Source organism: Lathamus discolor, chromosome 18 (genome assembly GCF_037157495.1).
Source record: "Lathamus discolor isolate bLatDis1 chromosome 18, bLatDis1.hap1, whole genome shotgun sequence".
In the NCBI taxonomy this organism is placed as follows: Eukaryota; Metazoa; Chordata; class Aves; order Psittaciformes; family Psittacidae; genus Lathamus; species Lathamus discolor.
This window is the reverse complement of record NC_088901.1, coordinates 5,331,035-5,357,869: the sequence shown is the minus strand read 5'-3', so window position 1 is coordinate 5,357,869 and position 26,835 is coordinate 5,331,035. Positions and strand designations below refer to the sequence as shown.

The window sequence follows — 26,835 nt, the reverse complement described above, 5'->3', positions numbered from 1 at the left end:
CAAGTTGCCAATGCAGCCTTGACAAAGGTGGGCACTTCTGGGCTCATTGTGTCCAGATTTTAATAAAGAAGATCTGTTGAAGCTCTGATGGAGGCTGTGGATGACGACTCCTGGAGCAGTTTATACTTGAAACTCCCCATAGATTTGTCCTGCAAACACCCCTCAAACCTGCCCCAAAAGGCCACAGCCTCCAACAGACCCTTAGCTTTTGGAGAACTGCCGCCCATGCGTTTCCTCTCTCCCTTCCAGCCCCATTCCCAGGCCACAGAGGGAGTAATCCCGGCTATGGCAGGGATGAGCCCTCTCCTGCTGTAAATGCGCCTCCTGGCCGGGTTACTCGGAGGCAGGAGGCTGGGAAGCAGCTGTGGGATCTTGCTGGGATGGGGGAAGCTTTGTTTGCAGGAGGTGTTTCGGCCCAGCGAGCGGATGCGGAGATGGGGATGGCTGCACGGAGGGGCTGAGCCCACGCCGGCTCCCGCAGCCATCGGAAGCCAGGATGGTGATGGCGGTAGGGGGGACTGGCCTAGGTAGGGACCGGTTTGGAGCACCACGCTGTTGGGGGATTGTAAGCAACCCATCTGTAAGGGACTTGAAGGGGTCTCCTGCTTAGCTGAGAGTTTTATGGTGAGATCAAGTGCAGCTGAAAGGCATTTCTGTGGTTTGGAGTCTGTGCTTATATGGATATCCTGATGGATTGCTTCAGATAGAGCTACACTGCAGAAGAAAGCATGGGTTCAGCTCATGGAAACCTCATCTTTAACTCCTGCTCTGCATCAGGAGTTTAACCCAAGGCACTGTCTTTCTATTGCTGCCTCTTTGAGGAGCATCTTTTTGTCTAAAAGGAAGAATCTGTGCTGTGTCTCCATGAGCATCACGCATCTGAGTTGGGCTCTTCAGCGCGAGGGACAAGTGCCAGGCACCAGCAAGAGCTCCTGGTAGGAGCTTCCAGGCTGGGGCAGTTCTTCCCCCTCCGTCCTCTCTGCTGTCAGCTCAGGTTTCTCAAAGCTAATATTAAATGTTAATGGCTGGAATCAAATGAGCTGCAGTTGAAATGGTACCAAATCAAACATCTTATGTTGATTCTATTTAGCAAACAGCAGAATTCCCCAGGGAAGCGACTCCGCAAGTCCAGATGAGGGGCAGAGGTTCACACAGAGACACGTAAGGGTTTTCTCCGTTGTGTACCCACCAGGTTTCAACCCTTCATCGCAAAGATTGGGATACTGATGCTGTCCTTTGGATCAAGCCTGTGCTGAGAGAGGGGCTTTGGACAAGGGCCTGTAGGGACAAGGGAAGGGGAATGGCTTTAACCTGCCAGAGGGGAGACTGAGATGAGCTCTTAGGCACAAGCTCTTCCCTGTGAGGGTGCTGAGGCGCTGGCACAGGGTGCCCAGAGAAGCTGTGGCTGCCCCATCCCTGGCAGTGCTCAAGGCCAGGTTGGACACAGGGGCTTGGAGCAAGCTGCTCCAGTGGAAGGGGTCCCTGCCCGTGGCAGGGGTTGGAGCTGGAGGAGCTTTAAGGTCCCTTCCAACCCAAACCATCCCATGATTCTGTGGCATAACCAAATGGTCACCATCACATCCAGATGGGTGCAGGTGCGCTTGGCTGAAGGGGAGGCCTCATGGTGACACCTCTGTGCATGGCTCGACCCCCATCAACTCACCGGCCCCCTCCTGATGCTGCACTGGGGCCACCACAGCTGCTTTCCCCAACGTGTGCTGGCAGCAGTGGGGCACGGCGCAGGAATGCCGGCGAGCTGGGACGTGCCGCGGCTGGCACAGGCCATGCTGCTTATCCCAACCTCACTGCCAGGCTTAATTAAACCCCACCCTCGCCCCAGCCGGAGCAAGGGGCTGCAGCATCCCATGGCTTTGCCAGCTGTGGGGAGCGCAGATGGGATCTGTGGCTCCTGCTGTGGATTTCCGGGGAGGTTATGGAAGCTGTTGCTCAATGCACTGAACTTGGGCACCGCTTCTGCACGGCAGTGAATGGTTTATGCTGGATGATGGAGAGGGGGAGGGAGAATCCCCAGACAGCAAGAACTGAAGCCACAATCCCGTTCTATTTTAGAGCAGGTCAGGTCGGCCGGAGCCCTCGTGCCTCCAGCACCCTTTTTGCTTAAACAGATACAAAACGCAGGGAAGCAGTCCTGGGGGGGGGGTGATGCAGTGGGTGAGTAAAGCTCCGCACAGCAATTACTCAGCTGCCCTTCAGATGCTGCTCTGTCTATCCCTGCTCCGGGTCCTCCCCTCTTCACCCTAAGTAAAAGCAGCAATTAGCTGTCGGGTGCTCGTCAGGAGCCCAAGCTCTTGGGTGCTCTGTTTATGCCTCTCTCAGGCAGGAGCTGACTCAACAGCACTATCAGAAGTGCTGTTGTTCATAACAGTGTCCCTTGTGCCCAGTGCCCTGGGTTTTTCCTGGGTGCTGCTTTTCAGGAATGGGGGCTGTACCTTGGGCATGACACGGGCATCACCTCCCTCAGGTGAGGATGTCATTGCACAAGGCATCAGGAGCAGGAAGAGATGTGCGATGGGATCGGCTCAGCATCCTGCAGGGTTTCATGGGGGTTATTTTGCAGGAGGACTGAGGCAGGTGGTGTCTTCCCAGTTTGTCCCATTCAGGTTTGCCGAGCTCCGCAGGCTGGGGACAAGCGTGGTCCCTGATTGCACAAGTGGCGTTTTGTGATCTTCCTTTGTAAGACACACGTCTGATGATCCGTGCTTCCATCTCTGGAGCCAGCAGCTCTGCTGCTGCCGCTGCGGAGCTGCTCTTGAGGATGGGCAGAGGGAAACCAGTGCCCCATCTGTGGATCGGAGAGCAGGAACACATCTGTGTGCTGATGAGGGGATGGGATGGGATGGGGCAGGGAGCGGGACGCTGCCGTTTGCTGTGCCCCAGCCTGGCCGAGGGTATTTTTAACCCTGTGTGCCCCCGGAGGAATGCGTGTGGCTCCCGACAGTCGTCCAGTTGGGAGCAGCTGGGTGGGACTGGGCTGGGAGCGGGGACCGGCTGCACGATGGTGTCTTCTCGTTGAACGCTTTCCAGCCCTACTTAAAGTATCTCTGGTTAGTATTTTCAGCATCAGCAGCACACGCAGAAATGCCTCCTCTCTGACAGCTGTTAAGCTGCCTTAAAGGCACCATCTCCCCTCGTTGGAGAAGAGGATGATAAATGAGGGCTGATAAGCGCAGGCTGTGACGGGGCTGTCACCGATCCTGGCTGGGGTGAGTGGGCCCAAGCAGGGCTGTGAAGTGCTTTGCGCACTTCTAACCTGGGGTGTTATAAAGGAACATCCTTGTGCCGGTCCCTGCAGCCTCCTCCTTCCTTGGAAATGGATTGTATTGGGGAGGGAAGAGCAAACGTGCCCCAGAGCTCATCCTCTCCAACGGGAGCGTTGCCCATGTGCTTGTTCATCAACGAGTGGATGGGCTTTGACCTTGAGGTGTGAGCGGGCAGGCAGAGGGGCACAGGCGCTGCTCTGGTCCTGAGTAAAGAGTGAATTAAGAGCTGCTGACACTGACAATAATAGCGAGGCTTTTATTGTTTGTCTTGTCTTGACCATAAAACACTTGGGCCGTGATCAAATGGTCCCTTCCAGGAGCCGGGTTGGGTCACTGCTCCCAAGCCACCCCCTTGCAGATGCTTTGGTGACCCTGCCTGGTCCCAGCTGCGGGAGGTGGCCGTAGGAATGCCCTCCGTTAGCTGGTGGTGGTGACACTTCCCAGCGTTTCCAGGAGCTACTAAAAATACCAGCTTTGCATGAGAGCAGGAGAGCCGAGGAGCCAAGGGAGGAGGTGATGGGAAGCTCTGTGTCTGCAAGCGCTGAGCAGAGGAGGGAGAGGAGCCTGGTCCTGGTGGGATGCGGCCACGGAGTGGGAGATCCATGGGGAAGCACGTGCACACAGACTTTCCCAGCACGCAGAGCATCCGAGGGAGTCGGGGTTCTCCACCAAAGGGAGTGACTGTGGCCACAAGGGTCTGGAGCCACCGGGGGCTTCTCCAAGGGCAGGGCTTGAGCTTGGATTCGTCACCGCAGCACTTGAGGAACAATTGCCAGTTCTTCTGCCAAAGGAGTGTTTAAAATGTCCCCCACCCGGCGGATTCTCTGGATAACACACTTACCTCACTTCTAAGGAGCCTCCAGAGCACTTTATTCATCACCCCATCCCTCGGGCTCTCCCTCCTGTCCCTGATTACTCTGACATTGCTCAGTGCCACGGCGTGGGGCTGTGCCTGAGCTCTGCTGTGAGAACGTGGGCTCCAGCCTTCATTCGGGAGAATTATTTATACCAACGTATGTATTAGCTGCCTTGCAGGGAATGTGCCGCCGCGCAGCTCCAGCACCCTTGGGAAAATCGGATCCGTGTAAAAATGCCGTGCTCGTGTGTCCGTACATCCGAGCTGCAGGTTGTTTCTGTGGGGTCTGGGTTTTGACCTCTTCCTGCACCTTTTCTCATGGAGGTGCAGACCCCTATGGAACCAGCTGAGGTTTCCTCCCCCGGCGCTGCAGAGGAGAGCCCTGAATTCATGCTCTGTAGGCTCAAATCACTGCCTCACCAAGCACCCGAACCTTTGAAGAGGGGATTGCGTGGTGGCAGAGGCCTGGCATGAAATGGGTTTGAAGTCAGCTGTAAGGCAATGGGATGAGGGAGCACCCAGCCCGGCATGGTGGGATGGGATTAGCCCCAGTGCTCCTGCCTGCAAGAGGCTGGGAGCTCAAGGCTTGCCCACGCAGCACCGTGATGGCAACGATTTGGCAAGAGGAGCAAGTTTAGGAGGAGAACAACAGCACGGGAAGGGAGATAAAGAAATCTCTCTGACTGTCTGACGAATGCAGCAAAGGTTTTAAAATACATGAACAGGCTGGTAAAAATCCCCCAGCAACCTAAAAAGCAGTTTCTGAGGCAGATTTGTGTGTGCTTTGGCTTTGTGCTTTTATTGCAGGGTCTGAGGGAGGTTGAGATCCACCTTGAGTCCCTCCATTGGGCTGGAGGCACTTGGGGTTCATCTCCTCTGTCTTGCTTGGACATGGCACCGTGTCCCTCCTGCCACCACCAACTTGGTGACCCTCACAGAGTCTGATATGGGGACACAGTGACCTGCACACACAGCTGGACATGGGAGACATGGGCAGCAAGACCTGTAGGGACAAAGCTCATGGTGCACAGGCAGGAGCAATCCTGCATCCAGGCTGGGCAAGTGGGTGCTGCCCTACCTGGCACCAGCGGCAGATTGAAGCCTTGAGGATGCAGAAGGCCCTTGGTTGTACCCTGGGCTCATTAGCAACGTGTCCATCAAAGATCTTGAGCTATCCCTGGGCTCTCTTGCCCGTCACATAACACAGGTCCCTCATTTCCAGCTGCTGAGATGCATTAAAAGCAAGCTAAAAATATATTGGTTTCCAAATACTGCTTTCCCATGTAAACAGTGGTGGCAGGATGTAACACAGTCATAAACAGGGTGACATCAGCCCGGGATGGGGAGGGCACGTGTCCTGCGGCCGGTGGCCATATGAGGAAAGCTCTGGGAGACAAATGGGGATGCTCCTACTCTGAGCAAGTGTTGGAAAACCTCTGGATGGGTTTTAGCTGAGGGTCTTTGTCTGCAGGACATGGCCCTGGGGCATGAGTGGGTCTGGGCTGGGTGGGAGCCCTGGGTAGAGCTCACTGGTCCTCTCCCCATGGTGGGCTGATAGTTGGAGCACAGGCATCCCAGCGCTTGCAGCCATGGTTCAGTGTTGGGTTCAATGTGGGTTTGGCCAAAATGTGCTGGTAATGGGGATTTGGTGACTGAACAAAAGCCAGATGGAGTCCTGATGGTCCATTCTGCTCACCACCACCATGCTGCAGGTCCAGCAACCTGCAAAGGGAGCAGATGTGGTCTCCTGAGCTGGAGCTGGGGCTCTGAAGCTCTACCGGCCCTTTATTTCAGCCCAAGCACTTGCTGCTGGCAGGGCTCTGTGTGCTGGAGCCACATGGAGAGAGCCCAAAGGACCTTTTTGTCCTGCCCTGTCCTTCCATCAACCGGCACAAAGCTCGAGCAAGGTGCTCAAGTCGCAATTCCCACCATGTCCCCATCGCTCTTCCCAGCACTTGGTGGCTTCAGGCCATGACTTAGGGAACCTGCGAGGGCTCCGGTTGGGGTCTTCAGGCCAGGCACAGCAGGTTTGTGATTGGCTTTAGTACTTGCTGAATATTTCCCTAATGGTTTTAGAGGCAGGGGGGGATGTGTTGGAGGAAGACTTGGCTTGCTCCTGGCACGTGACTCGGTGAGGAAATGGGAAAAGAATTTCTGGCTGTGAAACGGCAGCTCCACGTCGAGACCTCGCTCCTTCTTCGCAGTGGAACAAAAAGCCTCCGCGCCCCAGCCCAGATGCCTGGGATTCCTCACGGAGGGGCCCCGGAGCGGTAACGGTCCCGCTCCTGCTCCCGGCCAAGGTGGTAGTGGGGAGGCCGGGGGTGGCTTTGCTGGAGCGCTGGCACGGCGCAGCCGCCCTCCTCCTGTTGTTTCAGCTGCGCTGGGTTAATAACGGCAACCGAAAGCTGGGGTGGCCCTGCCAAGTCTTAAAATCTGGGCTTTGGGACGCTCTTGTGGCGTTGGCAGCCAGGGATGGAGGAGGCAGCAGGGCCAGCCATGACTGGCTGTCTGGAGGGGACAGGGGATGGGCAAAGGGGATACAGCTTGTACATCCGCTTCCCCCGGTCCCTACTCCTTCCCCACCTCCCGTTCTTGGTCATTTTTAATGATGGAAATAAGAAAAGGGGTTTCCAAAGGTTTCCCGGTGCACAACCAGCCCCACTGAGCTCTTTGGGCCATTCAACGGGTGTTTCTTCTCCATAGCCCTGAACCCTCCCCTTCCCAAAAGCATCCGTTCCCATCTCTCCAAAAGTGATGCCCCATCCCTGGCAGTGCTCAAGGCCAGGTTGGACACAGGGGCTTGGAGCAAGCTGCTCCAGTGGAAGGCGTCCCTGCCCGTGGCAGGGGCTGGAACTGGATGAGCTCTAAGGTCCTTTCCAACCCAAACCATTCCATGCTTCTATCAGGATGCATGGTCCATGCTTTCATGCATTAAGCACCTTCCCAGGCTCTTGTATTTTTATCCCGATGCCGTAATTCATCCCGAGGCAGCAGGCCGGGGGGCTGGTGGGGCGGGTTGTTGCCTGGAGATGTGTGGAGGCTGTTCCCAGCCCTCCTGGTTTCTCTCCCAAGTCTGCGACTTCCCTCGGCATCACTTCACAGCAGTGATTCACGTCTCCCAGCCCCACTGCAGCCGCTTTGAATGTTCCCCATCTCTTAACCCCAAGGGTTGGGGAGGGGAAAAAAAGAGGGTGACGGGGCTCGGGATGGGGGGAGCACGGCGCTGACCCAGCGCTAGGGCTGTGAAAATGAGGTTTTAGGGCGAGGAGCCGGCGTGCCGTGCGGCAGCAAGTTGTGGGTGGGCTTTTGGCAGAGTGATGCGGCTCAGGGAAGGCGAAAATGGGACTTTGGGGATGACTGGGGTGGGTGGGGGGGGAGATTCAATAACTCGGCTCTTTGTGCAGGGTGGGTGCGAGGGGAAGGGCACCCGAGGATGGGTCCAGGCCCCCTCCCAGCGCGGGGCTCGTCTGGGAAGCGCCTTAAAAAGCGAAACCGGGGAAGCCCCCGTGTCCGGGCGCGGACAAAGGGCCGGGGGAGCGCGGCTCGGCGGGGCCGGTGCGCCGGGGTTGGGGGGGGGGGAGCCGCTGCCGTTGCCGGAGCCGAGCCAGGGCGTTGCTGCTCTTTGTCGGGGGCTGCCGCCTCCCCCCGGAGGAGGGGCCAGTCCCGGCGGGGCGGGGAACGGGCCGGCCCCGGGGCTGCCGCCGGGTGCTCCTCCCCCGCCGCTCCCCTCCGGGGTCCCGGTTCCCCCGCTCCCGGGGCTGGTGTTCAAAGTGGGGGGTGTGGGGGGGGGGGTGTGGGGACGGGGCCGCGGTACCCGGGAAGGGGCGGCCCCGGTGCTCCCGCCCCGCCCCGCGGTGCCGCCCCCCGCCCGCCTCCCCCCGCCCTCCGCCGGGGCTGGCAGCGCCGCGGGAGCCCGGTGCTGGCGGCGGGGCCGGGGCGTGCGGCGGCCTGCGCGGATCGGCCCTTTTGTTCCGCCGGCGGAGGGAGAGCGGGCGGCGGCGGCGGGGGACGACGAGGAGGAGGAGGAGGAGGAGGAGGAAGGCAGCAGCGCGGGCGCGCCATGCATCCCGCCGCACCGGCCGGGGGCTGCCCGCGGGGACTGCGCGGAACCCCCCGGCCCGGGCGCTGAGCCGCGCACAAAAGGGGCGAGAGCGGCGGAGAGAGAGAAGAGGAGGAGGAGGAGGAGGAGGAGGAGGGGGGGGGGGCGGTACCGCTCTGTCCCGCCCGTCCTCCCACCGCCACCGCGGGGACCGGCCCCCGCCGCCCCCTTCCCCAAGCCATGGCCGGGCCGCCCGGTGGCGCGGAGCCGCCGCAGCCCCTTACCGGCCGCTGGGAAAGTTAGTGCGAGAGGGGCCGGGGGGAGGACGAGGAGGAGGAGGAGGAGGAGGAAGCAGCAGCAGCAGTCTCCGGCCGCGAGTGCTGCCGTCCCCCCCGCCGGCTCCCGGCAGCCCGGGGGATCCGGTCGCTCCGTCCCGTTGCCATTTTTGGATGCGTTTTATCGCCTTTTTTTTTTTTTTTGCCTGGGGAGAAGAAGAAGAAGAAAAAAAAAAGCAGCGAGGACGCGGCAGCCTTCCTCGTCCTCCTCCTCCTCCTCCCCCTTCTCGTCCTCCTCCTCGTCCTCGTCCTCCTCCACCGCTGCAGGACTCATCCGGCTGGACTGGGGGGGGGTTCAGCGTCTCTCGGTGATCGCGGGGTGACGGAAACCCCGATGCCATCATGGTTTGGAGACAGGAAACCTCCAAGTTTGCCCTGAATGAAGAACTTCCTGTGTTGAAACTTGTACGAATATCCGCTGACAAGCTCAGTTCAAATGAAAACACGGGAGTCGGGGGGAGAGGCTAATTCAGACCGGCTGGACTTCCCCGGGACAGCGAGGAGCCGCTGGGGACGCGATTCCCAAGCCACCGGGACAAGCAGTGCCTTTATTGTTGGAGACGGACGTTCGGGATAACTGAAGAGCTTCAAACGCTGTTGCAAACGGCGATTGGGAATATTTTACCGAAGCTGTCGGGTGTTTTTTCCCCTTGGATGGGGGGTTTTACACGCGGTCCGGGGGCTGAGATGCGGTGTTTCACTCCCTGGGAACGCTGGTGGAGCTGCTGAGCCGGTGCGGTGCTGCCGGTGCACCCTCCCGTTCCCCTAGCGCCGCTGCTTTGGGGTCCGAGTCTGCCACGGTGGGTTTGGGACCTGCTGGCTCTGTGATGCTTCCTGCGGTGCTGGGGCGGTTCCGTCATCCCTAAGGACGGGAGCATGGGCAAACCACTGAGCCGGCCAGACTGTTTACGGCAGAACCGCACTTGCCTGGGGAAGGGCGAGGAGGAGGATGGTTATATAGAGGATTGCTACGTGCCCCAGAGGTCCATATACGACACGATGCGGATTAACGAGCAAATCGATCAGGGATCGAAGCTCAACCAGCTTTCCAAGAGCACCCTTGGCAAGGGGGACGGCAGCACCATCTCCAGCAACGGCACTCTGGGAGCTGCCAACGTCTTCGAGTCCAGGGCGCCAGAGGCAAAGAAGTTGGACGAACGAGTCATCTTCGATGCACTGAAGCTCAGCAGCGACGTCTCCAAGCCAGCGCCGGCCCCACCAAGGAGGCGACCGAACCCTGAGAGGAAGGAGAATGTCAACCGGCGGTCGTGGAAGTCCTTCATGCCACCAAACTTCACCGAATTTGCAGAAAGGATGGGGGCTTCGCTGAGCGAGGTGTCGGAAGCGGGTGCTTCCAACCCTTCCCTGCGGGATAAGCGGGAGTCAAGCACCATACTCACCGACCACCCAGGCCAGCCTGACCACGGCGAGCCCATGTCTGAGTCTCTCACCTTGGAGCACGTCTCCAAGTCATCCGGCACAGCGGAGGCTCTTACGGCCAAGCAGTTCGGTGCGGATGGCTACGGTGGTGCCCGGGATGAGCGCCAGGCCCTGCTGAACCCTGGTGAGGGCCGCGGTCACATCCGGAACCTGGCCAGGGTGCACCGGCTCCCCAGTGCCACCTGGCCACGAGCCAGGAAGAACTTCATCAAGGGAAGCCTCAGCGATGGGCACCAGGAGACCCTGGAGGCCTCCGAGTCGGACTCTACAGTGGAGAACGTCAACCTCTCTCCGTGCCTTAGCGAAGAGCTGCTGGATGCGGGACTGGATATTCTCATCGCCTCCAATCTCAGGGAGAAAACGGAGTCTGAGCTGAGATTTGAGGAGGACGAGCGTTGGGTGATGATGGAGGAGTGGGAGGAGGCGACGCTGTCAGAGAGAGGAAAGGCTGTTCTGGTGGCAGAGGAGAAGAGGAGCTGTTGCTTGGCAGATATTACTGAGGAAAGGGAACAATTCAGTGCTCTGACGGACCCCCCCAGCCCGGGGACCTCCCGCTCCTGCGCATCGCGGGGGGGTGCCGGCAGCCCCCCCGCTGGCAGCATGTGCTGTGCTGAGGACACAGCGGTGCAGTGCCAGGTTGAGGGCTTGGCTCCGGGTTCAGAGCGCTCGGCCAGCCCCGCGGGCCCCGAATTGTCCGACACGGACTCGGTGCAGATGTTCCTGGAGCTGGAGGAGCAGTGCCTGAATGAGGATGAGGGTGATGGGGCTGCCCCCGGTTGCCTGGAGGTTCAGGTCTCCCCAATGGATTCAGAGGGGCTGGACCCAATTTCAGCCAAACTGGCCCGGGTGGGGGTGGACGCGTGTCAGCACAGGGCCCCTTTGGACATCAGCGCTTCAGACTCTGCCGTTGTGTCAGATCTGGAGGACTTTGATGTCACCTGCAGCTCGCAGGTGCTGAGCGCGCTGGAGCCCTTCTCGGAAAGGGACACCTCGGCCGTCACCCCGACGGACTCGGATGGAGGGGCCTCCCCCAGCCCCATGGCCATGGCAGGGCTGGGCTCCCTCCTGCAGTGCTCCCCGGCACCAGTGGAGGATGAACCTGACCCGCTGGTGGAGCCGGAGCTCGCAGGCAGTTGTGTGGTGGTGGTGGGTCATGAGATGCCATCGCCTGAGATGGGCACGCGTCCAGCTTCTGGCTTGGAGGAAGCTGGTGACCCCAGTGCTCGGGTGGGATGGGGCGTGGAAAACCAAGACTTGCTGGTCCCTGATGGGGAAGCATCAGAGCTTCCCGAGGAGACCTGTCCTGGCCGAGCATCCCCCTGCCAGCCCCCAGCTCCCCCCATGGTGGTGGAGGAGCTGGGATCTCCCTCACAGCACCACAAGGACAGTCTTGAGTGGATGGATCCATTTGGGACCCATCACCTTCTGCCAGGGAGGACTGAGCTTGCCAGCTGGGATGTCCCAGAACTGGTTTCTCAGGGCAAAGCCACAAACTTGGGGTCAGAGAGTGATGGAGCTGAGGGCCAGGCTCATCTGGCAGAAGGGGATGCTCGCTGTGGTTCTCTGCCACCTTTCCACACCGGCTCTGCATCAGAGCTGGGCTCCGAGGCTCCAACAACATCCCCAGTGCATGTTGAAGACCTTCTATGGGAAACGGATCCCCTGGGCCAGAGCCTGGCTCTGGAAGGGGCTGCCCATGCTGAGGGGTCCCCCCTGGAGGTGGCTGTCATGCACAGGGATGCACCAGCCGCCATCCTGCAGCCGGGAGACCTGGACTTGCTGTTTGCCAGTGGCTGGGAGGGGCGGTCAGCAGCACGGTGCTGTGCCATGGTGCTGGGTGCTGGGGTCCCATGTGCTGCCAGCCCAGCAGCCCTGGAGGAGCTTCCCAGCACATCACCCACTGTGGGGCAGCCTGCTCCCGATGCCATCCTAAGGGATGCTGGAGGGCTCTCTGCTCCAGGGGATGTGGCTGTCCCAGAGCTCTGGGCTCAGGAGACCCCACCAGCCACTGGGGAGCCAACCATGGATGCTGAGGAGCCATGTATTGAGCGCCTGTCTCCAGATGCCACCACCACTGCCACGTCCTTGGCAATGGAAGAGCTTCTGGATGCTCCACCACCATTTGCTGATGTGCCTGTTGCCGCTGTGCCACCACAAGCAGGCGACCCACTCGTCTCCAGTGCTGGGGATCTTGGCGGTGGCCCTGTGCTGCTGTCAGTGGTGGGGCCAGCAGTGGCCTTGGGGGATGCAGATGACTTTGCCAACACGCTTGTGCCGCCCATCCCGGAGCAGCTACCCGCCGAAGTGCTGGCTTTGGAGGATGACCCCATGGTGGGAGCATCCGCTTTGGATGTGGCAGCCTGGGATGGTGCCATGGAGGAGCCCTCCTTCACCTTCCTGCCCCCTTTGGAAGGACCCAGCTCCCCAGGGCCATGCGTGCTGCAGGGTGCACCCTGCCTGGCACAGACCCCCCCGGGGGACACCCTCCGTCCCCCCAGCCATTCCCCAGCACCCGATGAGGGGTCGGTGCCTGCGGACACGGAGGGACCCCCCCTGGCCACCGCTCTCCTCGCAGAGGGGCCTCCAGCTCCACCGGATGGATTCGTTCCAGATAACGAGGTATTTGCTGCCTGGACGGGGTTTATTTTGTGCTTGAGGGGCGGGTGGGAGGTGGGAACTCGGGAACACAAGGCCAGGATCTGCCTCCCAAACAGCCTCCTCCCTCCGGAGTTCAGCTTGGATTTGGGAAGCAACGCGTTTCGGGGAGGGGGGGGTTGAGTTGTGTGTTTTTGTAAGGAGGGCTTCTGCTGCTCGATGACCTAAACCATTGTCTTAAGCTCTTTTGGCTTCTCCGAGTACATTACGGTCACCCCGATGTAAATCACAGGCTTGAGAAAAACCTTTTGGCCAGATCCTGGCGGGGTGGTTCCCGTCTCTCAAGCAGAAAATGCACTGGAAGAGAGGATCCTGTAAAACAAATTAAGTGCAGATAATTCCTGTCCTGGGCAGTCAGTGCTTGCTGCAGCTTTCTAAGCGAGCGCGGAGGTGCTGAGGCTCTGGAAGGGCTCAGATTCTCTCTGGTGTTTGGGGGTTTGCTTTGCTGTGCCGTAGTTTTGCCTGGAGAGAGCTCGGTGGTGGAGTTCCCACTGCCGAGTGCTGCTTTCCTGCCATCTGGGTTAGGAGAGATACCGCTAAGGAGACAGCAGAAGTTAGACAGCGCCGAAAATCCCATTTCGGTGGCATTTCCTCCTCCTTTGGGCTGTGCCACGCGTGTGAGAAGCGCACGTGGAGGGGCTTGGAGAGATGGGGGGCCCGTGTGAGCATGGGCTGGGGCAGCCGGTGTGGGCCGTGGTGAGGGAGCAGAGCTGTTGGGTTCTTGCCTCTTCGGTGTCAGTGCGCCCTTGCTGGAGGGACCCTTATTTCAGGTGCAGCATCTGATTGTTAACCCCATAAATCTCCGCCTTGCTCAAACGCTGTTGAAGCCATTGGCAGCTCTGGGTCTGTGCTGGTTCTTCTCACTTTGGGGCCAGGCCCTGGGTTTGGCAGCGGTGGGGATAAGGGGTGAAGGAGATGGAGGAAGCAGAAAGTGAAGGGATGCTTTGGGAAGCATTGCTGGGAGTGGAGCAGACGTCCTTCTGCTTGCCGAGACGTCTGTCCGGCCGCTTCACGCGGGCAGGACGCCTCACTCCGCCTTCTGCCCAGCAAATGGATATTAAATATGAGCCTCAGAGCTGAGTCACCGTGAGGTTAATGAACAAAATCACTGGAATCTTTCACGAGCAGTGAAACACAATGTGTTGGCCGTGCCCGCTCCTCAGGCTGTGCCTGTGATTGCCTTTGTAGGGATCCTTGCGCAGCGATTCATGGTGCAGGTGCCTGTGGCCGGGTTTTCTCATGGCTCCTGCCCTGCTCCGAAGCCCTGGAGTTTGTTTTTTTGCGTGCCAGGCTTATCAGCCTGCTCCTTTTGTGGCTTGGACTGCTCTGGCAGCCAGCTCCAGATAGAAACAGCCACGGGAGCAGCAGCCAGGGCATCGGTGGTTCCGTGTCACCGTTTGTCTCTTAGAACCGTGGCGTCATTTTCCTGGAGCAAACAGCTCCTGGATGGGAAGAAATCACTTGGGAAATGAGGCAAAGAGCGTCAAGGCAGCCCCTCCGCTTGGGCTGGAAACTTTGTGTGTGTTGGGGGGGAGGTTTTGCCTGCCTTGTGTTCCTTTGGAGGCCAAGTGATTGCCGGGTCCACAGAGCTGTGCCATCCGCGAGCTGCTGCTCTGTTAGGAGAGATCCTGCGTCCGAGTGGGACTTTTTTGATGCCATCAGTGTCCATTCAGTCTCTGGCACGTGAGGAAGCAGGCAGCTGCCTGTGATCCCTCTGCTTCCCAAAGAGAAGGTGTTGAGCCAGGGCTGAGGGCTCTGCTCCTGCCCAGCGCTGGGTGCAGGGTGACTTGTGCCCTGGGTGGGCTCGTGGTCCAAGGGACCAGAGGAAGTGATGGAGGGCCGCTTTTCCTTTGGTTTTCCCAGGTTTGTCCCTTGGGACCGGGCTGTGCGGCTGCAGGGACCATGCAGGGCGGCCGTCAGCATGGTTAGAGCAGATCCCCAGCTCTGATACTCTGATAGAAGCACTTATCTCCTTCCAGGGAACAGGATTTGCCCTGCTGCCTCTCTTTACAATGGGGAGCTTCATCCGCTCTCCTCCCCCTTCCCTATCTCATCTTTTTTGTTCTAAAAAGCTTTTCCCCACAGGATTCCCAGGCAGGACCATGCCAAATGCGTGGTGCAGTAAATGACTGGCACATTCATTGCTCATTGCCTTTGTCTTTCGAAACACAGCCGGCTTCATGGTGTCTGTAATTTTGTGGTTAACAAACTCCTATGATGTCAGGTCTCTGTTCTCAACAGCATCACTGTGAGAATTGCTTTAGGTTTTCCCCCAGGAGCATCGTTTCCCAATCTGGTGGCTGGCCAGAGCCAGTGCTCTCATTTCTTCCCCCATTTGCTCTTTCCACCTTGCCCCAGTGCTTGGAAAAAGGGATTTACCCATTTAAAAGCAGAGGTGGATGCATATAGATCCCAAGCTGTGCTCCACACTAGTGACATCTGTGTTACTGGGTCAAGGCAAGGGAGGAGATCAGACTTGTGCAACTCTAATGAAATCACTGCAAGGAGCTGCTGCATCTTCTCTAGAGAAGAAAGCCTTTTGTATCTGAATGATTGGAGGGGCTTTAAGAGCATCCTGTGGGTTACAAATACCTTTTCTCTCCCACCCTTCCCACTCCTAGCTGTTCCAGAAGGAGCAAGTAGATCCTCTCCAGCTAAAACTACAGCAAGTCAATGGAGTTGGTCAAGGACTCATCCAAAGCGCCGGGAAAAACTGTGATGTCCAAGGGCTGGAGCATGACATGGAAGAAATCAACACCCGCTGGAATACCCTCAACAAGAAGGTGAGAGCGTGGGGAGGGGCTGTAACCGGATTCTCTGGGCCCTGTTGGGGTCCGGTAGAAGAAGGGGGTCATTGGCAGGGAGCTGAGGCTCTGGTGTGAGTGCATCACCAGCCTGACGGTGCGGTGGGGTTGTATTTGGGGTGCAGGTGGCCCAACGAGTTGCTCAGCTGCAAGAGGCCCTGTTGCACTGCGGGAAGTTCCAGGATGCCCTGGAGCCGTTGCTGAGCTGGCTGGCAGACACCGAGGAGCTCATCTCCAACCAGAAACCTCCCTCTGCTGAGTACAAGGTGGTGAAAGCCCAGATCCAGGAGCAGAAGGTGAGCAAGCACAGGGTGACAACAGGCTCAGTGGGGCTGGGAGCTCTGCACAGCCAGGCAGTGTTCCGGGGTCCAGCTGTAACAGCAAAGCCTAGCTGGGATGTCCAAAAACCTGCTTCTTTCATGGAGACCTCAGAGCAGCCTCCAGTATCTGAAGGGGCCTATAAGGATGCTGGGGATGGACTCTTCATTAGGGACTGTAGTGACAGGACAAGGGGTAATGGGTTAAAAGTTAAACAGGGGAAGTTTAGATTGGATCTAAGGAGGAAATTCTTTCCTGTGAGGGTGCTGAGGCACTGGAATGGGTTGCCCAGGGAGGTTGTGAGTGCTCCATCCCTGGCAGTGTTCAAGGCCAGGTTGGACAGAGCCTTGGGTGGGATGGTTTAGTGTGAGGTGTCCCTGCCCATGGCAGGGGGTTGGAACTTGATGATCTTAAGGTCCTTTCCAACCCAAACCATTCTATGATTCTATGGTGGATCTTTTGGATCCCCACATCCTAATGGAATAAGCAAGCAGCTCATTTGACCACACTTGCTATCTCCACTGTCCCAGTCACCAGCATTACTTTACCCTCCTGCTGCCTCTTGAAGTTTGCTGCTGGTTTTGCTGGTCGGCCGTGTTTTTCCAGCCCTGGCTTCTGTTTGTGGTGGCAATTCCGCTGCGTCAGGAGCAAGCTGCTGTTGTAGGCACTGGTTTGGGTACTGGGACAAACTGTAAGACCCGGCCTGAGGCACGCCGGTGTTTGCAGAGATAACAGCCTGGGTTGGCGCCTGCCCTTGTGAGCCAGCGAGGGAAAGTTCAAGTGTGGTCATGGTAAAACATCTCAGAAATGAATTCTTACCAGGGCTTGGCCGGACGTCGTGAGGCTCTGAAGAGGAGATGTGTTCGAAGTGGAAGTTAAAACATGATCCTGATAAGTTAGGGGGTGATAGGGAAGCCTCTGAAAAACTCTCTGGTGCAGAAGTGCTTTGAATCTCTTTTAGAATAGAAATTGCAATAGAACGGAACTGAACGGGATAGAATGGAATGCAATAACGCGGAATGGGATAGAATTTAACAGGATGGGGTAGAATGGAATAGGATAGAATATTTCAGTTGGAAGGGGCCTACAATGATATGTAGTCCAACTGCCTGGCCACTTCAGGGCTGACCAAATTAAAGCATATCATTATGCTCTTCGTCAGGGACTGTAGTGACAGGACAAGGGGTAACGGGTTAAAACTTAACAGGGGAAGTTTAGATTGGATATAAGGAGGAAATTCTTTCCTGTTAGGGTGGTGAGGCACTGGAATGGGTTGCCCAGGGAGGTTGTGAGTGCTCCATCCCTGGCAGTGTTCAAGGCCAGGTTGGACAGAGCCTTGGGTGCCATGGTTTAGTGTGAGGTGTTCCTGCCTATGGCAGGGGGGTTGGAACTGGATGATCTTGAGGTCCTTTCCAAGCCAAACTATTCTATGATTCTATGATTCTATGATTAGTTTTAAACTGGTTTTGATGGCAGAGGCTGTGCCACGGGGCTGCCTTTGGTCTTAGCCCCATCCTTACAAGTGGTTTTCAGCCACAATGAGAGATTCCACCTCTCTGAGGGCTAGAATTGGTGCTGCTGCTCCAGTCCGGTAACCCTTCTCCTTTGGTCTCTCTGCCGATGCTGTAAAGCTGCTCCAGCGCCTCCTGGACGATCGCAAAGCCACCGTGGAGATGATCCAGGCGGAAGGCGGCCGGATCGCGCAGTCGGCAGAGCCCTCGGACCGGGAGAAGATCGTGGGGCAGCTGCAGAGCCTGGAGCGGCGCTGGGCAGGGCTGCTGGGCAGCGCGGCCGGCAGGTGAGGGGCAGCTCATCCTATGGGCTCCGGCGTGCGGGGTTCCTACATGCGGGAAGCTGGCGGGGGTTTGTGTGCAGACACATCCTGGAAACAGCTGGAAAACACGGGAAATCAAAGCCAGTCTGGGAGCTGAAGCTGATAGCGGTGGCTTACAATGGCAGGGAAGAGCTCGGATTAAATAAATTCCCTGCAGGGGATGGATGTTATTTTTATTCCTTTAAGCTTTAACGTTTAGCTCGAGCAGCAGCATCCTGTTGACACCTTCCTGCTGCCTGAATCGCATTTATGAGTCGCTTGTTGCTACATAAGCTAATTTTTGAGGTTATGAAATCACTTCTGAAGGCCCCATTTGACCTTCCCAGTGTTTTAAATCCCTGCCAAGATGGGACTGCCCATATAAGACTTGTATCAATGCTGGAATGTCTTTGAACAGAAGCTCAGCAGCTCCCAAACACCAAGAGCCCGGCCACAAGCTGAGCGTGTCAGAGCATCTCCAAGATAATGATGGAGATGGGAATGGGTGTAAAGCAGCCCAGTGAGGGAGCCTTTCTGCCGCTTTCCCAGGGGGATAAACTGGACCCAAAGGCACAGCTGCAGGAATCAGTTTATTTTGCAGTTTCCCCATGCTGATTTTTGCCCTCGCCTTTGCAGCTTGAATGACAGCATCCCACCTTGCTCTGAACAGGGCTGCTTTGGTTCCCTCTCCCTAATACTCAAAGCTGCTCCCTGTGCCTGGCTCCAGCAGGGAGCTGCTCCTTAGTGCTTTATTCCTCACTGCAGGCAGAAGCAGCTGGAGGACATCTTGGTCCTGGCAAAGCAGTTCCACGAGACCACGGAGCCCGTGTCGGACTGGCTGTCCGTGACAGAGAAGAAACTGGCCAACTCGGAGCCCATCGGCACCCAGACTGCCAAAATCCAGCAGCAGATCAGTCGGCACAAGGTAGGACCCAGGAGCTGCTGATGGAAGTGATTGCTTTCAGGTCCTGCTCAGGTGGTTGTTTCTGCTCCAGCGGGGGGGGGGGGTTGGGGCACAAATAAGTACACGAGGAGGTACCCAGGCTGCTTTATGTACAGAGAAGGCTCCAAACCCTAACTCAGTAGTAGTAGATATCGGTATCGTATCGATAGGGTAGATATCGAACTGATGTCTTTGCACCTTGCAGTGAGTGTGTCCGGCTCTGGATAGAAAACCCATTCCTGCTGTTGTGTTTCAAAGAGTCACAGATTATCTCACATTGGAAGGGATCATTGAGTCCAACTCCCTGCTCCTCGCAGGACTACCTCAAACCAAACCATCTAACCAAGAGCTTTGTCCAGATGCTCCTTGAATATCAGTCTCGGTCCCTGCACCCCAGAGTTGTGCTATCAACTTCGTGTTAAACCTTTCCTTTATTCTGTTGCAGTTTGCCCATTCCCGGATGGGTTTCGTGTCTCCTCCATCCCGTCAGTCACATTCATTGTTTCTGTTTCCCCTTTTACGTTCGTTTGGTTGTTTTATCCATTTTCAGTTTTGGTTTGTTCACTCATTTCCCTTTCTGTTGTCCATTTTATCCTCCTGCCATTCAGGCTCTAGAGGAAGAGATAGAGAGCCATGCGGGCGACGTGTCCCGGGCGCTCGGTGTCGGGCAGTCCCTCTCCTCCCTGAGCTGTGCCGCTGAGCGCAGGCTGCTGGCAGAGAGGTTGGAGTCTCTGCAGAGCCGCTACGGCGAGGTCCAGGAGCGGTGCTGCCGGAAGGCAGCGCTGCTGGATCAGGCGCTCTCGAACGCCAGGCTCTTTGGGGAGGAGGAGGTGGAAGTGCTCAACTGGCTGGCTGAGGTCGAGGACAAGCTCGGCTCGGTATCCGTAAAGGATTACAAACGGGACGTCCTGCAGAAGCAGCATGCCGACCAGCTGGTATTTTCCATTTTCTTCCATGTTTATGTTGTTTATTTGGTTGCATTTCTCTGTCTTTGGTGCTCTTTCTGGTCTGACTTTAATTTGACATAGCTCGTTCCACTGCTGGTTCCACTTCTAGGCTTGGAGAAGCGTAAAGAGATTTCATGTGTTACAAACAATCGCTATGGCCCCAAAAGATGGGTTTCCCAGAGGGGAAAACTTCCAATTATTCCTCTGCTTTGTGAACAATGTCTGGGCAAGCTTGGCCACCCCGTGCCTTTAGAAAGCTGGATGCCGTTCCCAAGAATGCGAGCTTGAAAAGCCCACTGGGTTTTCCAAGGCAGGCTGGCCACCGAGGAAGCGTCTGCTTCCGCTCCTGGGGCCATGCAAGTTCCTTTCAAGAGTGAGGTTATGTCTAATACAAGGGCGAGTTCCTTGGTAACACAGATCCAATGGGTTGGGTTGGGTTTGCTCTAAGATTGGAGCCTTTTGGTCTCAGAAGGCCTAGTAATGCCCATAGCAGGATGTCTGGACAAGTACCACACCTGATGTTCACCCTTCCCATACTCAGGAGGAGCACTTCATGCTCTCCTTAGCATCTCTGGCTGGCAGGACACAGGGACCTGCCTGCAGGAAGATAACCCCGATCTGCCTTTCTCTCCAGGCTTTGAATGAGGAAATTGTCAACAGGAAGAAGAACGTGGACCAAGCCATTAGAAATGGGCAGGCTCTTCTGAAGCAGACCACAGGTACCACGAAGATCCGGGGATGCTCTGGCTGATGGGGGGGTCTGGGAAGCCCCTGTCCTCCACGTGATCTTCCCTGGGAAGCCCATGCTCTGCGGTGATATTTCTCTTTGAGGGAGGATGTTCTTCCTGAGGTCTCATTTCCTTTCGGATACTCCCAAAGGAGCTGGTTTGCATCTGGAGCCACAAAGTGCTCCAGCTTAATACTTCAGACTCACTTGGTCCCAAGTCTCATAGCTCGGTGCGCGGGTGATTCCCAGCAGCGTGGCGATGCTCTGTGCTGAGCAGCCCTGCAACGCGAGGGAGGGTTTTCCCATTGCATCCAGCTGCTAAATCACATGGAAAGAGGTTAAAAATACACCCGGCCCTTTCCTAATATCGCTTTCCCATGCTGAGCAGTTGTTGCTGTTGCCACGTGGGTGCGAGTTGATGTTTCTGAGTGGGAAGAAAGGTCGGGGCGATGCATTTCCTTCAGATGTGGTCTGCTCCGAGCAGATGTCCAGGCCTCTGTCCATGTGGGAGCTGTGCAGCAGGAAGAGTGATTACAAAGAATTTGGCTCGCAGGCTCTTGTCCCCTTGGGAATAGCAGTAAAGAGTGAACTGGACCTTTTTTTTCTTGGAGCTGTGACATGGTAGTTGAGAGCTGAGCTGTGGTGGTTTTGGGGCTTGTGGCAAAGCCAGGCTTCGCAGCATGATTCCATCCTATTCCAGGGCTCTTGCGCTGGCTGGTAGAAAGTGTCAGCTCTAAGAGCAGCTTCCTGGCTGTAAAAATAGGTTACAAAGCTGCACTTTGCATCCCTTCACACTTTGCATCCCTTCCAGGGATGGGGCAGCCACAGCTTCTCTGGGCACCCTGTGCCAGCGCCTCAGCACCCTCACAGGGAAGAGCTTCTGCCTAAGAGCTCATCTCAGTCTCCCCTCGGGCAGGTTCAAGCCATTCCCCTTGCCCTGTCCCTACAGGCCCTTGTCCCAAGCCCCTCTCCAGGTTTCCTGCAGCCCCTTTAGGCACTGGAGCTGCTCTCAGGTCTCCCCTTCAGGAGCCTTCTCTTGTCCAGGCTGCCCCAGCCCAGCTCTCTCAGCCTGGCTCCAGAGCAGAGCTGCTCCAGCCTCTAATCAAAAAAGGGGAGAACAGGGCAGGTTGTTGCTTAAGCCTTCCTTCAGCACCCCCAGCCCCGGCATCATTTGCCCCTTGGTGCTGTCTCACAGGGGAGGAGGTGTTGCTGATCCAGGAGAAGCTGGATGGGATCAAGACCCGCTATTCGGACATCACTGCCGCCAGCTCCAAAGCGCTGCGCACGCTGGAGCAGGCTCGGCAGCTGGCCACCAAGTTCCAGTCCACGCACGAGGAGCTCACCAGCTGGATGAGCAGTGTGGAGGATGAGCTGGCTGCCAGCGGAGGACAGTCCCCAGCCAGCGAGCAGATACCCCAGTTCCAGCAGAGGCAAAAGGTGGGAGCAGCACCCGGAGAACACGAGGGTGGGAGACGGCAGGGATTTGCTTGCTGTGTTGAGAGGATGGGGAGTGGTGTCACTGAGAAGGACGTGTCCATGGGTGCCTTCCACAGGAGCTGAAGAAGGAGGTGATGGAGCACAGGCTTGTCCTGGACACGGTGAATGAGGTGAGCCGGGCGCTCTTGGAGCTGGTTCCCTGGCGAGCCCGGGAAGGGCTGGACAAGCTCGTGTCCGACACCAACGAGCGCTACAAGCTGGTCAGTGACACCATCAAGCAGAGAGTGGAAGAAATCGATGCTGCCATTCAGAGGTCTCAACAGGTAATTTAATAACCCCGCTGAAGACTGATGGGGTTTCTTGGGAGAGCTGGAGCGAGCGGCTCAGCACCGCTCCAGCCCATGCAGCATGATGGTTGTGGGAGGGGTCGCAAGCACAGCACACCAGGAGAGGCAGATCCCATTGGGAATGCCAAGAACTGAGTGGGCTCCACCAGCGGTACATAGCAGCCACGCTGTTTTCTGACCCATCCCATTGTGTGTGTTTTGGATTGGATAACTCTGGTGCAGCACTCTGTTATCCTGCCTGCGGGCTTTAGCTCACGTGGGTGATGGAGAAGGTGTAACACCAATGACAGGTGACTTTCAGGCCTGGAAGAACATCATCCCGTGTTGTGATAGCACAGGGATCTGTTCCTGGTGAACAGTCCTCCACAGACTGGAGGCTGTGGAGCTCTCAAGAAACCTGTGTCCACCCCAGTGCCCCCTTCTCCCCACACACTGGAGAGGCGTTTGTTTCCCCACATCCCTCTGGGTCCCCTGTGCCTCCCACCATCCCCAGCTTGCTCTGTCCCTGCTGCCCATCACTAACCTGTGCTGCCTGTCCTCTACCATGGTCCAGTATGAGCAGGCGGCTGATGCGGAGCTGGCCTGGGTGGCTGAGACCAAGCGGAAGCTGATGGCTCTCGGTCCCATCCGCCTGGAGCAGGACCAGACAACAGCCCAGCTGCAGGTGCAGAAGGTACGAAAGCACTTGCTTAGCGAGGAGGGATGGGCTTTGGGTGATGGGATGAGGTTTGGGTGATGGGATGAGGTTCGGGTGATGGGATGAGGTTCGGGTGGTGGGATGGGGTTTGGGTGATGGGATGAGGTTTGGGTGATGGGATGGGGTTTGGGTGATGGGTTGGGGTTCAGGGGAACAATTTTACTCTGGGGTTGATGGTGCTGAGCCCAGAGCACCAGGAGAGATTCCAGCACTTGTCCTTGGTAAGCAGATGGAAAAAAACAAGGGAGAAAAAGGATTTAGAGCAACAAAATGTTGGGCTTCTGAAGGAGGAAGCCTTGTGTCCTGTCATGGCTGTTTAGGGCTGGATAGCTGCTCTTCCCTGTACTTTCAAGGGCTTTCCATGTATCCACTTGGAGCAGCTCTCCCTGGATCTTGGAGGCACTGGCAGCAGGAAGGGTTCAGAGAAAAGTATCTATTGATTAATGAGGGTGCTTTTACATTTGCGTTTTGCTCTTTGTTCCTTGCAGTGGGGGACTCGGTTCCCTCCCGGCAGCCAGACGTGGAACAAAGAGGCGCTGGGGGGGTGTTATATCTTTGAGATGAGCTCATCTCAAAGTGCCTGCAAGAACGGCACTTCAAATATAAACGGCCCTTTTCTTCCCTTAACCAGCCTCAGCGATCAGAGCAGAGCACGGGCTTATTGGGCTTGAAAACAAAAAGGAAACGTAAGGCATTGTTCTAAGGGAGGGGACTGAACCATTGAGTATTAAGTTAAATTGAGCTCAGCTTGGCTTCCCGCTGCTCATCGCGTGGATCTTGGGAATGGCAAAGTTATTGGTAGATGCAGTTCTGGAGAGTGATGTTTTGGGAGTTACCATGTTCAGTGATGAATGGAGGGTTGAGCTTTTCCTCTGGTGTGGAGCTGGGCTGATACCTCAGGCCCTTAAAAGACAGAGGTCAATGCAGATGAGTCATGAGAAAACCATGCTGTAATCTGCATTTTCAGCCAGGTTTTCCATGTGCTGCAGGACCCTTGTGCCGAGTTCTGCACAGTCTCTGCGCTGCTGAGCTCTGCTGCAACGCATCCCATGGATGGGTCGAGGGGGAGAAATCGGGCTCAGCTCTGATTTCTTTCCTTTCTCTGGATGTTTCCTTCCTGCAGGCTTTTTCCATCGACATTATTCGGCACAAAGACTCTATGGATGAGCTGTTCAGCCAGCGCAGTGAGATCTTTGGGACGTGTGGCGAGGAACAAAAAGCTGTTCTCCAGGTGAGCCCCGTTCTGTGATGGGGAGGGATGGAGAGGGGCGAGTGCTCAGCTCGTGCACAGGCTGAAGCAGTCTGTAATGACTCCGTCTTTAGGAATTCCCACCAGTGTTAGCAGAAATCTCCTTGCATTTATTACTCTCCTTTATTGCACAGTTTTAGTGCGGTGTTTGGGGATTGGGGCTGGGGGGGAGCAGAGATTTCTGAGGCTGCTTTAATTGGAATTACAGCCTGCGCTCGTGGAAGGCCACCAAAGGCACCTCAGCTCTTCCAGCTCACGGCATGCGCTGGCGCTTGTCCTGGTCCCTTTCCGTCCCTGGCTATAGCTCTCCTCCCTCCTTTCCTTTAGGAGAAAACCGAGTCCCTGGTGCAGCAGTACGAAGCCGTGAGCCAGCTCAACTCGGAGCGCTACACTCGCTTGGAGCGTGCCCAGGTCCTGGTCAACCAGTTCTGGGAGACCTATGAGGAGCTGAACCCATGGATCGAGGAGACACAAGCCCTCATCTCCCAGCTGCCCCCTCCGGCCATCGATCACGAGCAGCTCAAGCAGCAGCAGGAGGACATGAGGGTAAGAGGATGCGGCGCTGGCATCTCGGGTACCATCAGTTCTTCTACCTTAATGGAGGCACAGCTCCCAGAGGGGCTTTTTATGATTTTTTCTGTTTTTTCCCCCCATTCTCTTCTTTTTGGGCATCCTGCCTATATAATACAATATTATATTGGCCGTGAGTGTACCGTGTGGAAATCACTAGATATGTTGGAGCCCTTCTCACTGAAATACAGATGGCACCCAAGGGAGCCAGGCTGCCTTCGGATCTCCTGCCTGATCGTGGCAGGGAAAACTGCTTTGTGCTTTTAGGGGAGAGAGCTGCAAAGCTTTCTCTGTGGTGTTCCCCATGGGGAGGGGAGCGAGCCAGGGAGACTGTGCCAAAGCCATGTTAGGAAGAGGCGAGTGCCATGTGCTTGGCAGATGCTGGGTCAAGCAATCCCCAGCGTGAGTTCACTACCAGATACGATCGCTGCGTTTGGAGTGTCTCATGGAACAGAGGCAGCGGCTTGCAGCGGGTTTCTAAACAAATGTGGGTTTTATCCCCTCTATTCCCTAGCAACTGCGAGAGTCCATTGCTGAGCATAAGCCTCATATTGACAAGCTGCTGAAAATCGGGCCGCAGCTCAAGGACCTGAACCCCGAGGAAGGGGAGATGGTGCAGAAGAAATACTCCACAGCAGAGGCCATGTATGCCAGAATCAAGGAGGAGGTGTGTCAGCGGGCTCTGGCGCTCGACGAAGCCGTCTCGCAGTCCACCCAGGTACGCTGCGGTGCCATGGTGCTGAGTGGTCTTATCACAGTCCCCCCGGGGAAGCCACGGGCTTTGAAATGTGGTTTCATTATGAGTGTTACAGTTGTAAAACCCTTTATAAGGCCCAGTGTGGTCAGACACCTCCGGGGTCGTTTCCTGCCGCTCAGCACTGGCTGGGAAAGGAGGGGAGAAGGCGTTGGAGTCCTGACATAGTAAATAGGGTAATAAAGTTTTACAACCTCAGTAATGATGCTTGTTCAAAGGGGCTGTGTTGGCATCCACCCAGGGTTGAAAGGGCCTCTTGAAAGAGCATGGAGAGATAAGTTTCCTTTCTGATAAGCTGTGTGTGCAGTGAACAGCAGTCTTTTGTATGGGAGAGCTAATGGTCATCTCTAGGGACTGAACATCTCCAGAGGAGGTCGGTGGCAACAGGAGCAGAGATATGAAAGGAAGGACTGTAGGTGCTAAAGTCCAGAGAGGGGGTGAAGAGTTTCTGCCACTGGAGGTTTATGACCCCCTGGTTGTGTTTCATTTCCCCCTGTGGTAGTAGCGCAGTTGGTTTTTGTCATGTCTGGGTGTTTTTTACTCCTGTATTGTGTAGTCACTTCTCTTGGTTTGCACTGTATTAACTCCGAGTTTTTCCCCCCCACACCCCCTTCCCGTCTCATCTCTCACTCCCATTGTGGAATGTGTTATCTGTGTGTGTTGCTGCCTGTGCCCGTCCTCCCCACATGGTCCCATTTCATTCTTGTGTTGACTGCGCCCCACCATTGCAGATCACGGAGGTAAGCCCCACACCACCCATCTTCACTTACACTCTTCCTTTGGGCTGATTCTGATTTACACCCGGACTTTTAGTCCTGGTCCATGCGCAGCTGAGCAGAACATGCTTGAAAGTTAACTCCGGGGGCCTGAAATCCCATTTCTGAGATGGCTTTTGTTGCGTTGCCGCCTGGTTACAACCATTGGCCAAGCTTCCGCTGGGAATGCTTCCTGCAAAGCAGAGGGTTTGCTTTCCGAGCGGTTTACGTTGATGCTCAGAGCTTTCTGCTCTGGCTGCACTTGCTGGTTTGCTCCTGCTTCTTGGCTGAGCCAGCGTGTCCCAGATCAACTTTGCACCCAAAGCCCATCTCCTCTCTGCTGTTGGAGCCTGGGATTTGGCCAACACCAGCGCTGGTGTCCTGCAGGGAAGGCCTGGAGCTGGCAGTCAGAGCACAGAGCTGTCCTCACCAGCAGAGATGCTTTGGGATCTTTAAGGCCAAAGTTGACTTTTCTTCCTAAGGAGAACAATAGCAGTAAACCCTGCTAGACCCCATCCTCTTTCACTCTTGGCTTTCTGGTTCTGCTTTGGTTGGAGACCCAGCATCGTGGCAGCTCACTCCTCCCCATGCATGCAGCCTTCACCAGCTCCTGCTGACCCTGCCGGGGCCATATCCCACTGCCGTTGCACAAGTGGAGATTCCATCAGCGCCAGACACGGTGCTTTTCCGGCAGCATCTCTGCAGAGATGCTCAAACAACCGGGACTGGCTTTTGTTACCACGCTGCCCATCTGCAGCAGCCAAAAATGGGAGGTTTTGAAGGGGTGAATCTGGTGATAAATCGCTGCTGTGTTTGGTTCACAGTTGCCTGTGCTGGCTCTGTGAGGCTGTGGCTTATGTGTGGTTTG

At 56.6% G+C, this 26,835-nt stretch overlaps 1 protein-coding gene across 13 annotated transcripts in view; it reads left to right on the top strand.

Annotated features, from left to right (window-relative positions):
* Nucleotides 1-26,835, top strand: part of MACF1 (microtubule actin crosslinking factor 1) — a 129,839-nt gene that overhangs the window by 82,439 nt on the left and 20,565 nt on the right. For 7 of the 13 annotated variants that reach the window (XM_065697621.1, XM_065697627.1, XM_065697626.1 and 4 more), the window contains 13 exons: nt 15,228-15,389; nt 15,536-15,706; nt 17,360-17,526; nt 18,307-18,466; nt 19,093-19,419; nt 20,066-20,150; nt 21,354-21,595; nt 21,712-21,918; nt 22,496-22,615; nt 23,763-23,870; nt 24,216-24,434; nt 24,973-25,176; nt 25,944-25,952. In XM_065697621.1, the coding sequence (XP_065553693.1) occupies nt 15,228-15,389; nt 15,536-15,706; nt 17,360-17,526; nt 18,307-18,466; nt 19,093-19,419; nt 20,066-20,150; nt 21,354-21,595; nt 21,712-21,918; nt 22,496-22,615; nt 23,763-23,870; nt 24,216-24,434; nt 24,973-25,176; nt 25,944-25,952 (2,181 nt within the window). The remainder of the gene's footprint in view (nt 1-15,227; nt 15,390-15,535; nt 15,707-17,359; nt 17,527-18,306; nt 18,467-19,092; nt 19,420-20,065; nt 20,151-21,353; nt 21,596-21,711; nt 21,919-22,495; nt 22,616-23,762; nt 23,871-24,215; nt 24,435-24,972; nt 25,177-25,943; nt 25,953-26,835) is intronic. The other 6 variants (XM_065697622.1, XM_065697630.1, XM_065697619.1 and 3 more) reach the window with 1 other exon arrangement.